Source organism: Rhineura floridana, chromosome 14 (assembly GCF_030035675.1).
Source record: "Rhineura floridana isolate rRhiFlo1 chromosome 14, rRhiFlo1.hap2, whole genome shotgun sequence".
Classification (NCBI taxonomy): domain Eukaryota; kingdom Metazoa; phylum Chordata; class Lepidosauria; order Squamata; family Rhineuridae; genus Rhineura; species Rhineura floridana.
Genome location: NC_084493.1, coordinates 3932194 through 3945999, shown reverse-complemented (window position 1 = coordinate 3945999; position 13806 = coordinate 3932194). Strand labels below are relative to the sequence as shown.

The 13806-nt window shown below is 45.3% G+C and overlaps 1 protein-coding gene across 1 annotated transcript in view; it reads right to left on the bottom strand.

Moving 5' to 3' along the window:
• Nucleotides 1-10451: 10451 nt before the first annotated feature.
• IGDCC3 (immunoglobulin superfamily DCC subclass member 3) overlaps nucleotides 10452-13806 on the bottom strand; it is a 120735-nt gene continuing 117380 nt past the window's right edge. Inside the window, exon 14 of the mRNA XM_061595636.1 lies at nucleotides 10452-13756. Within this exon, the coding sequence (XP_061451620.1) occupies nucleotides 13565-13756 (192 nt within the window). The 3' untranslated portion in view covers nucleotides 10452-13564. The remainder of the gene's footprint in view (nucleotides 13757-13806) is intronic.

Sequence of the window (13806 nt, the reverse complement as noted above, 5' to 3'; positions counted from 1 at the left end):
ATCAGAAGCAGACGGGGATAAGGTCTCCACTTAAAAGGCTTGTTGAAAGAGGAAGGTCTTCAATAGGCACCCAAAAGATAACAGAGATGGTGCCTGTCTAATATTTACGGGGAGGGAATTCCAAAGGGCTGCCCACTCCATGTCCAGTTTAAAGATAAATAACTCTTAGAAGGGCAAGCAGGAGAAGCCTTGAAGTTGCCCATCCACTGTGAGCACCTGGGCAGCAGTCACAGTCTTCCCCACCAGGGCAGAATTTGTGCCCGCAAGAGGCAGTGATAGTCACTGTCATGCGACCACCCGCCCCTCAAGGCGCAAGGACCATGCTTCAGACACAATTCCCACCCTTAGGGCAATTGTTCTGGAACCCAAATAGCAAATTCCCCCTTGCCAAGGCTGTGCAAACTAACACCAACCCTGCAAGGTAGAAAGTAGGCTGCCACCACCCCTGTCACTGGTTCAACTCAGAGCTAGGGGAACTCTGAGCCCAGAAAATAGGTAAACCAAGGTCCTATAAGACAAGAGCCAAATTTACACTCCTTGTCAAGAAACCTCTGGTAAAACCCCACAAATTAGAATTAAGCTTTAACTCCTTTTCCCTTTTGGTAGTTGTGTAGCTGAATGGTCAAGGTGCTGGATTCAGAACCACCCTTACCCTCAATGAACACACCAGGTTAAATAGAAGTAGCTTTGTTCAAAAATATAAGTGCACATTAAAATATAGCAGCAAACAATTCTTCAAAACCATACACCCAAACAGGGGTTTAGGTACACATAAGAGAATTCATTCACACAACAAGAAAATAATAACCTAGCTAACCTATCGACTTACATAGGAGGTAGTTGGTTGAAGTCTCGTCTCTCCTCAGAGAGAATAGCATCAGTTACAAAGCAATGGAACCCTGCTTAGGTAACCTCCCATAGGCACCAGTCAGAAGGAACCTTTCAGAACCTTCCTGAGGGAACAAAGGCTGTGGGTCTCAAGCCCTATACTTAAGGAAAAGAAACCCAACGGTCCAAGTTTAATTAACCAATCAGGAGTTTTCTGATGTAATCCTTTTCTAGATGTTTCTCCACTTTTGCACGCCTTCCAGGCCCCCCTCCCAACGGTGTTTCAACCTTCACAGGCCAGGATGGCCTTGAGTGCCAGGCTCTTACTGATTAGCACAGATAACTAGGTGCTTCTGTTTAGGCTTCCCTTAACTGTCTTCAGCTGGAAACCGAAACTTAACATTTTTACCCTTTCAGAGGCCTGTTTTCTAACAAGATGGAACTCCCAGAGTTCTTTGCACTGAGCCATGATGTTACATATAATTTTAACATTTCATAAAAATATACAAGTTCATGACAGTCACCAGCTTGGATGGCTTTATAAGAGGATTAGACAAATCCGTAGAGGATGAGGCTATCAGTGGCTACTAGCCACAACGGCCGTGCTCTGCCTCGATAGTCAGAGGCAGTATGCTTCTGAATACCAGTTGCTGGAAACCACAGGCAGGGAGAGCGCTGTTGCATTCAGGTTCCTCTCGTGGTCTTGCCATTGGGGGCATCTGGCTGGCCACTGAGAACAGGATGCTGGACTAGATGGACTGATCCAGCAGTGCTCTTCGTATGTTATTAGATTGGGACAAACATGCTTTTTGCAGAGGGTCATGAGTAAAATGTGGTTTCTGAAGTAAATGGACCCTTTTTAGTAATGGGCAAAACATGGTCTCTGAGGTAAATGGAACCTTTTTGGTATTTGAATTCTCCACAACATTCTTCTCTTCTGTATTATGATACCTTCATGTTTTAAAGCCATTTATAGCAAAATAACCACCTCTCTTTAGCACAGCTCTGGCTTTTGGTCTTTCACTCATGATTGTCTTACAAAGCCATAAAAATACAAACTCAAGAAAACTATAGCAGTGATTTTTGACTACCAAATGAATTTATTTTCACACATCTCTCCCCCTTCCCAATTTTTCTTTTTAAGCTCCAGACAACTTTCGACTCCTTGCAAGCAACACTTTCACAATTCCTTCCCTGCCCGAGACCGTTGTTTGCTCTTGAGGTATGTGTGAAGCAGGACAAGAAGGTGAGCCAAGGAGCCCTTGGGGTTTTCCGTGGGCAGACTAAGTATGGCACCACTTTTTTTGTGTGTGTCTTTTAATAATATTTTGTTGCAAGATTAGCACGAGATGTTTTGCTGCCTGAGAGGGACCAACAAATGGTGTCCCCTCTCCAAAATCAAAGTGTATATTTCTCAAGGCCAGGCAAGCTATTTTGGCACCTGAGGCAGATACGTCCTAAGGGAAATGTGGTTTAGGATGTAGGAAGCCCGCTGGAGATGTTGGCTGCAGCCCTCCAGCATGGTACTTGGTTCAGTAGTCTCAAGTGCACATCCTTTCCTCACTGGACACTTCAGGACCATAGCTCAGTTGCAGGGCACATACCTCGCATGTAGAAGGTCCCAGGTGCAAGTCCTGGCATCTCCAGGTAGGTCTGGGAAAGGCCTCCTCTGAGAACTAGAAGATCCAGCACTGGTCAGTGTGGATCAGCTTTCCCCAACCAGGTGCCCTCCAGATTTTTTGGACTACAACTCTCAATACAGCCCTAACCAGCATAACCATTTAAGGCTGGGGCTAATGGGAGCTGTAGACTACAACATCTGGAGGGCACCAGGATGGGGAAGACTGGTTTAGTCATACTGAATTAGGTGGACTGCATGGCTTTTCAGGCAGCCAATATCCTCTTGCTTAGCTATTCCATCACTTAAAAAGCAAATGAACACCACTTCTTTGCAAAAACTCACACAGTTGGAGAGGAAGACTTGTTCATTTCAATCTTCTCTATAGTCAAGGAGGTTAATCACACTGAAAGAAGCATTCAGATAAACAGCCTCTTCACCTGCAGCCTGAAATGGTGAAGTCTGGGACCATCTTTACTACTTGAGTCTGGCAAATGTACCAATGGCCCTAATGTTTATAAAGAGCGCAGATTCTGAAGCATGTCAAGAGCCTTCAAGAGGCATCTGGTCCCCTTGCATATGATCTAGCCGCACTTGAGCCCAACGATGTTGCCACTTCGCTGTCTAGTTCCAAACGAGGTTCACGAGTCAATTACCCTGCTCTTTAAAAAGTCTTTGTGTGCCTGCTTTTAACATCTCTTATCTCCTTGGGTGCTTCTGTTGCTTTAGGATTGGGTGATAGAGTAAGAAGCAGCCCTTCAGTTCTCTTTTCAATGCAGTTAAGCTCGCAAGAGTATCTGTCGCTGCTTATGACCTGCACTGCTTGCGTGAAATGCCATTTTCTACCTTGGTTTTGTGCTGCCTCTCTCTGGGCAGGTTCTGCTGTCGATTCCTTTTCATGGTAAGCAGAGATTGCAATAGTGGCCTTTGGACTGATGAGGGTTTTCTCAGCTTAAAGCGGTTAAAATGCAAAGCTGGCATTCTAGAAAGGGAAATGTCATGACAATGCATAATTGCAGTTTGCCCTAGCTGGGACAGTTGTTACTATTTATTTATTTATATTTACGAAGCTCCACTTATCACTGTAGAGTTCCATAAGCAAATCTCCTGCCTTTATCTGCCCTTATCTGCATCAACCTGCTTTGGACTACAAGTCCCATCAGTCCCAGACAACATGCTTGTAGTCCAAAAGAGCTGGAGGGCACCAGATTGATGAAGATTGATCTACAGTTTAAGCAGTGTAGTAGGATATACCTGTACCACGGAGAAAGGGGGACATGTAGGGTGGGGTGAATGAAGCAAGGAAGGAACAGGCGCAAATGCAATCATATGCACCCATGCTTAATCTCAGTTTTTGGGGTAGTGGCAAAAGCTGACCTCCAGTTTCCAGTAAGTTTTCTTCCCCTGCAAAAGAGGCTTCAATTTTCCACCTCACTCTCAGGGCACTTGAGAACTTCTTTATCATTTTGGTCACTATGTGGTTTTGAATGCACCTTAGCGTTGCGAGGTAGTTAAGGTTGATGCATCTTTTCTTTCCGCTAAACATTTCTGGGAAGCCTGCAGAGTGCAGGTCACCGGTGAGATGGCTTGTAGATTGAAAGGAAGGGCCCTCACAAACACCTCTTGGCCACCTCAACAGTAAGATAAGCACATCCAGCACCTTACTTGTGAGAATTTAACTGCAATGGCTTTCTTTTGAGTTCAGAGAAAAGGTGAGTCAGAGGCAACATGCTAGAAGTGTATAAGATTATGCATGGTATGGAGAAAGTGGGGAGAGAACGGTTTTTCTCCCTCTCTCATAACACTAGAACTTGTGGTCATTCAATGAAGCTGAATGTTGGAAGACTCAGGACAGACAAAAGAAAGGACTTCACACAACGCATAGTCAAACTATGGAATTCACTCCCTCAAGAGGCAGTGATGGCCAACTTGGATGGCTTTAAAAGAAGATTAGACAGGTTTATGGAGGATAAGGCGATCAGTGGCTACTGGCCATGATGGTTATGCTCTGCCACCATAGTCAGATCCAATATGCTTCTCAAACCCAATTTCCGGTAGCCACAGGAGGGGAGAGTGCTCTTGCACTCAGGACCTGCTTGGGGGCTTCCCATTGGGGCATCTAGTGGGCCACTGTGAGAGCAGGATGCGGGACTAGATGGGCCACTGGCCTGATCCACCAGACTCTTCTTATGTTCTTACATTGATATTTTCGGGATGCAACTTCTTTTCACATCAATTGATAGAGAATGGTAAAACAGGCATAGGAGAGATTTACAGTACAGCACTAATTTGGCATGTGGATTAAAGGGGTTGAGCCAAAGACTTCACCGTGGAGGTGTTGTCCATAAAGGGAGAAAAGGTGGAGCCTTTTAAGAGAGGAGGGAGGGGACCTTTGGGGGGGCTGAAGGTGGTAGAGTGTCACTGCACCAGGGTGCTCCTGCTTTCCGAAGGGTATTTGGGAACGGGGAGTCTACTTTCCACCAGGATCATGAGTGCCAAGCAAGCACGTAGTGTGGACGTAACACAACATAACAACCGCACATCAAGTGAAGCACCACATCTAGTTTATTCTAGCTTTATTTTATTGTATGTATAAGTAACCACAGGCTAAAAAAGCAAAACACCCCACCCCAAAAATCTAGAATTTCTTCCTCCCCCTTCCACTTTTGTTTTTAAATACAGAACCAACACACAGTTCTTTTTAAGGAACCCGCCCTGATCTTTTTACTCCAAAGCTGCATGCACAGCCTACCTGTAAAGCAATCCTGGGAACTGCAGTTTAAGGGTAGTAGGAATTGTAACGCTGTGAGGGGTAAACTACAGCTCCCTGGATTCTTGGGCGGGGGGGGGGATGTGTTCTGAATGTTCTTTAAAAGTATGGTATGTAAATACGTGTTGACTCACTCACACCGTGGGTAAAGGCAACACAAGTCAATAGTGCTGCCTAACCAAAAAAAAGGAGACACAATTTCAATGCAATATGGGGGAACAGCAGTTGCGCTCCCTTCTTTTTAAAAAATATCAATTCACACACCCTCTCTCTCACACACACACCTGGGAGAAGGGTAAGGCCAGGGCTCAGCAGAAGACTTTTTACATTTTCACTGGTGATGTGGGGAATGTGAGATAGATCCCCTTCCCCAAGCTCATTTGAAGGCTGAACGGACTATGCAGAAGACTATGCAGACTTGCATGCAGAAGGTCCCAGGTTCAATCCTCAGCATCTCCAGCTAGGGCTGGAAATGTCCCCTGCCTGAAACCCTGAGAGCTGCTGCCTGCCAGAGTAGACAATACTGAGCTAGACGGACCACTGGCCTGACTCAGTAAAAGGCAGCTACCGATGTTCGTAAAGGAAAATTTGCCCTGCTGTTTGTTTGCTCAACTAATTATGACTTCAAAGTCAAAGGACACCCATTAAGAGGACCCAGATGCTATCCCTGTGGTCCTGCAAACGCTGGAACAGTCACACCAGAAAAAGTGTGTGTGTGTGTGTGTGTGTAAATCAACAATGAAACTGAAGAATTCTTGTAAGCATGGTTGTTCTCTGACACTCTAGACACTGAATGAAATGTCAGGTGCACCAAATGAAGAAACTAACCAACCACCAGTAAATACAGTACAAGTATATTGTCTCCCCATTTGTAAGTCCATAAACTGTCTGCATATGCACCTGGAAAAAAACACGAGAGCCACACTGAATGGCAACCATCCTCAGCCCTCAGAAGCAGAGATTTCAGTGAAAGCACAATGAATGCATCACAAAAGACAGGAACAGAGATACTCTAGAGATCCAAGATGTGTCCCCGGGGACTGTCTGCACAGCAGATTTATGGAAATCTGTTCACTTAAAACCAGGAACACACACACACCACATTTCTTATCCTCACTTCCTTTGCAGACTCTTTCAAATCTTCCAGGGTAGCTTTAAGAATGCATCCTTGCACTTTTCCAAAAACATTGTTTTGCAAAGGAAAGGCTTCAGCCTTGGTATCCTGAAAGGACTGTGTTGCAGCATTCAATGATGATTATTCCCTCTTGAACGAAGGATTGCGTGCCCCAGTCTAGGCAATGTTACTCATGATTTAGCCTGTTGCGTTGTTTCAATGGGGCTTAGTCATGGCCCACTTTCAGCAGGCGTGGTGCCAGTGGCCACAATCTGCCCCTTTGAAACAAATGAGAAGTTTGCAAGGGCACAAACCTCCCCCTTGTTTCATGTGAGCTCATGTGGAAGACTATGCTGGTGGATTGTGGCCAAAGTGGATACCCCTCCCCCCCCCTTTTCTCCCTGAAGCAGCAAATTTGGTGGATTTGGATGCTGGTCTGCAAGAATTGTTCATATGCCTTACAGGAAGCAAATAAAGACTTCTTTCAGAGAATTACGAATACAATAATGATAACAGCAACAGCATTTCAAGTGTCCAAATGCACCACACAGATTATCTCAGGAGGACTCCTTACAACAGCCCTATAAGGCAGGACAGCACCATCAACCTCATGGGCTTGCTTAAGGCTGTAAGGATTGCATGGCCAAAGTGAGCTTTGAACTGGGAACTTTGCAGCCAATGCTCATAGCCAGAATATGCGACTCAGTATCTTAGTTCCTTTTTGCAGCTTCCTCTCAGCCCAAACAAGAAAATATGGAGAGATGCGCAGGCATGCTTCATAGCAGTGCTCCATCTCCACCCATACAGGGGAGGGCATGAAATTGGACTCACACATTGGCATTGAGTTTTCTTTCAAATAAACGGGAGCTTTAGTGCTTTCTTTTGCAGAGAAGGGTTTTTCTTCTTTTAATACTGTTCATTTGGCAATCCCCTAATTTGCATGGCTATTCCCCCGCCTCAAAAAAAAATATTAAGGATCAAACTGTTCCAACTGCAAAGGAATGCCCCTTTCATTCCAAAGGAAGGGCCACCTGTATTTGACTACGCAGATGAACACTCTACTGAATGGACTGGGGTGTTTCCCCCCTCCCTCCCATGCACCAAAGGCTTCATGAGCATCACATCAAAAGACAAACAGAAGGGATGCTCTAAGTTACAGCATCCCTGGTGCTTCAGGGTCTTAGACTTTGTCAATCATTTGGCACAGGTCGGTGCCAATGTGCTTGAAACTGGAGCTGGAAGAGGCAGGCATAAAGACCAAAGGCGGTGGCTTTTCACAGAATTTGCCATACCCTGAAACAGCCTCACCCAACCTGGCGCCCTCCGGATGTTTTGGACTGCAACTCCCATCAGTCGTAGTCCAACACATCTGGAGGGCACCAGGTTGGGGGAGGGTACCCTGAAGTGCCTGCAAGGAAGCCCACGTTTCCTGTTTTATTTGCAGAATCAAGGCTAGACAAAATACGTTCCTCTTGTGAGGTTCTGCCTCTCAAAAATTTGCATGGCTCTTTTGCAATGGAATTTTCAAACTCTTAAAAGAAATCCCCAACCAGAGGAAAATCTAGTTATCTAAAAACAAATAACAACACGAATGGTAATATTTAGCAGTTCACATCCATGAGAAATATGTTGTCTCTTACCAATGGGAAACCCATATTGGGTTAAGTCATCACATTTTTGGAAAGAAAGAAATGTCTGTCTGACAGGCTACTGTAATCGCACTAGTTGAATGGCACAACATTTTCCCTTTTAATCAAAAGAAGCAGTGACAAACGTTTGCTTACAATATCCCAATAACATATTAAATTAATAGCAGGTTCGTACAGCCCTGAGGATTTGGAGCCAAAACTAGTCTAAAAAGCAAGTATTTTGCTTTGGCCGTAGTCCTTTATTTAAATCTGAGACTTCACATCGTTTACTAAGAGAGATCGTATTAAAAAAAAAAAAAAGCAAAACATCATTGGATGAGGTTGCCCTGACAAAGATGTCATAATGTGATGTACAATCAAAATAAATGTACATTTTCTTTTTCTTTGTGTTTCTTAGCTATACAGTGTAAACTAAACAATGAACAACAGTGTGCAGGTGACAAGGCGGGTAAACACCAAAGGGGAATTCTAGCTGCATTGAGTCTAGAAAACTGGACTTCTTTCAACATCTTGGAATCAATGATTCTCCTTTCTGGCTGCAGGAACTGGGTCTTCAGACAGCAGGAGAGGAGTGGGAAGAATCTCTCTTTTGAACAGCATTTTCTTCAAGCAAACAGCAACGGAAGCTGTTTCTGACCCTAAGCTAAGGTTGTGTGTGTGGGGGGGGCAGAGCTTGGAAAAGTTACTTTTTTGAACTAAAACTCCCATCAGCCTAATCCAGTGGCCATGCTTGCTGGGGCTGATGGGAGCTGTAGTTCAAAAAAGTAACTTTTCCAAGCTCGGGGGGGGGGGGATAAAGTTAAGGAAGTACATGGGTATACAATACCCTTCAACTGGTTTAATGGGCATTCCCTGATCCCAGGGAATCTTGGGAAATTCAGTTCTGCAAGAGAGAACAGGGATGATTACTTTACACCAGGGGCAGACAATGTGGTGCCCTCCAGATGTTGTCGGACTACAACTCCCATCAGCCCCAACCAAGATGGCTAAGGATTATAGGGCTTGTAGTCTGCCAACATCTGGAGGGCACCACATCAGCTACCCTTGTTTTGCACATATCGCCAGTTCAGTGTGGAATTCTTGGGATTCCTAGACTCTTTTTATCTTTGCACCAATCTTGTGAGCTTAGTTGGTCTGAGAGCTTGGTTGGCTGATCCAGGGTCACATATTGAGCTTTCTGGGTGAATAAGGATTTGAACCCAGGTCTCTCCCATCTAAACTCGACACTCTGGTCCAGAGATGGGGAACATCTTTGGCCCCCCAAATGTTGTTGGACTACAACTCCCATCATCCCTGACCATTGGCCATGCTGGCTGGGGCTGAGAATCTGAATCCAGGAACTCTTGGAGGGCTGCAGTTTTCCCATTGCTGCTCTAGTTCCCATACTGTACCACACTGCAGGTGCTGTGCCTGAACAGAGAATGCAAGCACGAGTAAGGGGTGTTTGGGAAGGGTGGGGTGGAGTATGGAGGGGGCAATGTGTGCAGGGATGTTGAAGGCGATTCTGGTGTGCATGTCCCCAACATCTCCTACTTGTGCCTACCCTCCCTGTTCAGGTATAACACCTGAAAAGGGCATCTACAACTGGGATTTTCAATGGAAAATTCCCGGCACTCATTTGGGGAAGAGCCACGGCACAGCGGTAGAACATCTGGTTTGCACACAGAAGGTTCAGTCCTCAGTCTCAAACCCTGGAGAGTTGCTGCCAGTCAGTGAAGGCAATACTGAGCTAGATGGGCCAATGGTTAGTCTCAGTACAAGGCAGCTTCCTAATCCCAGGCATTTTCCAGGCAGGGCTGGGAAAGACTCGTGTCCAAAACCTGGGGAGCCACTGCCAGTCAGTGCAGACAACTGTATGCTAGATGAACCAAGGGCCTGACTTGGTATAAGGGAGCTCTCCATGTCCCTAGGATACTTGGGGGTGGGGGTGAAGCCCAGTTGGCTCTAGATACCAGTTTACTGTGTTGATCGAGGGTAGCCAATGTGATGCCTTCCAGATGTTCTCGGACTACAACTCCAGCCATCATCCCTAAGCATGGGCCATGTTGGCTGGGGCTGATGGGAATCCAACAGTTTCTAGAAGGCACCAGGTTGGCAACCCCTGATGCAGATAGGCTCAAGGTGATACTCCCAAAATGCACTGGGAATAAAGGACACAGATTCCTTGAATACAGCTTTCTTCTCTGTTCTGGTGGGATGCTTGCCTTGAGGCTAGACGGGTCAGCCAGCTTTGGGAAGAGGAGCGCCCCATTTTTCTCCACCAACTGGCCATCTCCTGGCACCAATGCTGCTGACTGCCCTCCTCTCCCATTGCCCAGTTTTGGATAACAGCCACAAAGCAACACATTTATACACAGATACTTAATGCGTCTGCTATTATTCTCGGGTAATATTTACACTTTTAGATGTACATAAAAGCAAAGCGATGAATGGAAAAGGGGAGGCCGTGACAGAGAGGCCAACTGATCCCCTAATGCTGGTGGTTCACAATGGAGAATTCAGGGAATTTTTAATCAGTTTATTTTTAAAAGGCCATAAATACTGTTGTTACCGCTTAACTCATTTCTTCCCTTCCTCTCCCCACACACGTTTCTTTGATTTCTTTTGCTTCTCTTTCAAACAACATTGAATTATTATTATTATTATTAAAAGAACTTTTTTATCTTTAATACCATGTATAAAAATAGCTATTGGAATTAAACGTTACTTTTTTAAACAAACAAACATGAAAATGAAGTGGCTTCTCTGGAGGACGAGAAGGCAGTCCACAGAGTACCTGCACACATCGGGGGCATGCTTACCCCTTCTATGGAAAAGAAATGGGGAAACTCGCCTAACCAAAAGGAACCCCATACACATTTCACAGAATCCTTTTGCCCATCCCAGTGGAGGGTGTTCCTCCCAACAATGATCATTTCAGAGAGACTCCCCATCCTTTTTTTTCAACACCATACGGCTGCTTTGACTACTTGTACTGAGGTAGGTCATCCGCCTATGGAGGAAACACGCTACATTCTAAGGCTTCAAATATGAGGTCTATAACCAGCTGTGCCACCACCGATGACCTAAAGAGCAACGGCCATGGGCGTGGGGTGAGAAACGAGGGACATCTCAGCAGAGGGAGGCTGGCTGTTAAGGAACTTGGCCGGCAGCAGTAAGTGCTTGGAGACTCAGCAGGAGATGCACACCCTTTAACAAACAGATCTGGTTTACACAAACATGTGCTGATCACTTGGACGGCATTAAGTGCTAACATTGGAATGGCACAGAGATTGACATGACCCCATTTCCTCCCTCCTTCGTCCTCCACTGGAAAGACACACACATTTGTGCGGTGTTCCATATTTTAGGGGACAAACGTTCGGTGGTCCAAGCTTTGAATGAATGAAGTCCCCTGCTCATTCGCTAACATTTCCAGTTAAAAAAAAAAAATTCTCAAACCGAAGGATTCTAGGAGAGACTCCTTTCTGCCTGCAAAATTCCAAAAGCTGCTGCCACACAGAGCAGGCAGTGCATGGCTTGATGGGCTGACTCAAGCTTGGAAGTAGGTTCCACTGAAACAGGACGCTCCTCTTCCACACAATATGTTACATTGCAGGGCTGTAGCTCAGTGGCAGGGCACCTGCTTTGCATGCAGATGGTCCGGGTTCAACCTCAGGCATTTCTAAGCAGGGCTGGGAGACACCCTTGTCAAACCCTGGAGAGCCACTGCCGGTCAGTGTTGACAAGACTGAGCTAGAGGAGCAATGGTCTGACTCAGTATAAGGCAGCTTCCTATGTTTAGGAGGGCACAGGAATATCACTCAGTTGCACTTACTTTGCATGCAGGGAAGTCCCCGCTTCAACCTTGCAGCATCTCCCATTAAAAAGGATCTCTGGCACCAGGAAACCTGAGACCCTAAAGAGCTGCTACAAGACAGAGGACGAGGCTTATGACTCTCACTGGTGGAGTATCTTCTTTGCATGCAGAAGACGGAACTGGGCTAGGTAGACCTGAGTTCTGCCTCAGATAAGGCCGCTTCGTACGTTCCTATGAGACAAAACTGAGTGGAGTGGCCCAATGGTCTAAGGCATTTGAGAACTGGAAACTGAATGTGTGAACTGAACCAAACAGCTTTATGTACAAAGCGATACGAATGTTCTCCCTCTGTGATGCCCCGTTCACACATGCAACGATCGCTTGATATTTCAGCCATCAAGTAAACCCACATGTGGTGAACCAGCTCTGAGGGATAATACCTGGAAAGAGAGAAGCTCTTCAGTAGTAACCCATGACCAGTAGCTACCCATCACAGGCGAAAGTGTATCTTTAGGTGACCGGTGGCCTGCTTTTTACTACAACCCTAACAAATCTTCAATTTTTTTAAAAAAAAACAAACCCCAAAACGACCAAACAAAAATGATATAAAAACAAGTCTTGACACAGTAAACCTCTACACAAGTTAACTAGCAACTTGCCTAAAAGTCACGCTTATAGCACTAAAGGAAAAATGCCATCGACAACCACTACTGGAGATGAATCCCCGTTGTTCTCCATCATTCCTCTTTTGGAATATTGGAGCCGAGTGGAAAGAGAGGTGAAGGGCGAGGTGGTCTGACAACACAACACGTGGTTCTTCTATAAAAAACTTCTTGAGGTAGAACATTGCTTTCAAGGGTTTGGAAGTGCTTTACATTGGAACGATGACGACGATAAGGGAATACTTAATAATAATTAAAAAAAATAGCCAAAAACCAACATGGTAGACATGGAGTATGACCTCTGAGGTAGTACCAAAACATGTACTGACCAAGTGCTATGCTACTTGCTTTGAACACAAAAGGAAGACACAAGATATTTTGCTTCTTCCCAAAAGACATTCAATTCCGGTTGAGGTAGGTTCTGAATTGACTCGGGATGTCAGTCCAAGTATTTTCGTTTTCTTTTCTTTTTTCAGTTTCTTGCAGGCCTGGTTTTTTTTTAACTTTTTTCTTTTTTGACACACTCACCTTGCCTTTAAAACAGTTAGTAGGCAACAAAACATCCTGAGAATTAGACAGAGAGAGAGAGAGTTGAACACATCCGACGAAAACGTCATCAAATCCACGGAGAGCTTTGGCCAACCAAGCTCCCAAACGTTTCTGGAGCCACGTTAGAAGGGCCCCCGTGGCAATCAGTTACCTTGGCATGTCATATAAAAGTAGATCCATGGGGATAAATCACTCTAAAGCTGCCAATAAGTGCCTAATGTTGGTAAATCAAGACAAGACGTGGGTCCCATCTCGCTCAGAGTCAATGGTTACTGAGGAGTCAGCAAAGGACTCTTGAGAAGCCACCAACTCAGCTGAGCTGTAGGACGAACAGCTGAGATCCACGTGGGAAGGAATGTACCAGGTGGCCTGAGACAGGTTGGAAAGATAAAATTTCACAGAGCTTCCACTAGGCTATCTATATGTGTGTGTGTGTATATATATATAAAAGATTAAGAAACAGACTGCAGAAATCTTAAATTGACCTGAGATTGATGGAGTCATTTCTAAAGACATCACCAGACATGAAAAATGATGGCTGGTGAGTCCAGTCAAGAGGCTTCAAATCTTGGCAATTATCCTTCATTGGTTGGAGCTGTGTTCAAAGCCGGCTCATCTTGGCTGACACTGAGCAAGGCCCTGCTGTGGGGACTGGAGGGCAAGTGCTGAAACAGGCTGTCACTTTCCTCTTCGATGATGCTGAAGTCATCCGGTGGAAGCGTGGATATCTGGGTTTCATCATGTGAGGTAGGAGGAGTGTGATCCAGCTGGGAAAGGGAAGTGAAAAAGAGCAATGTGAACGTCCAAGGAGAAGATT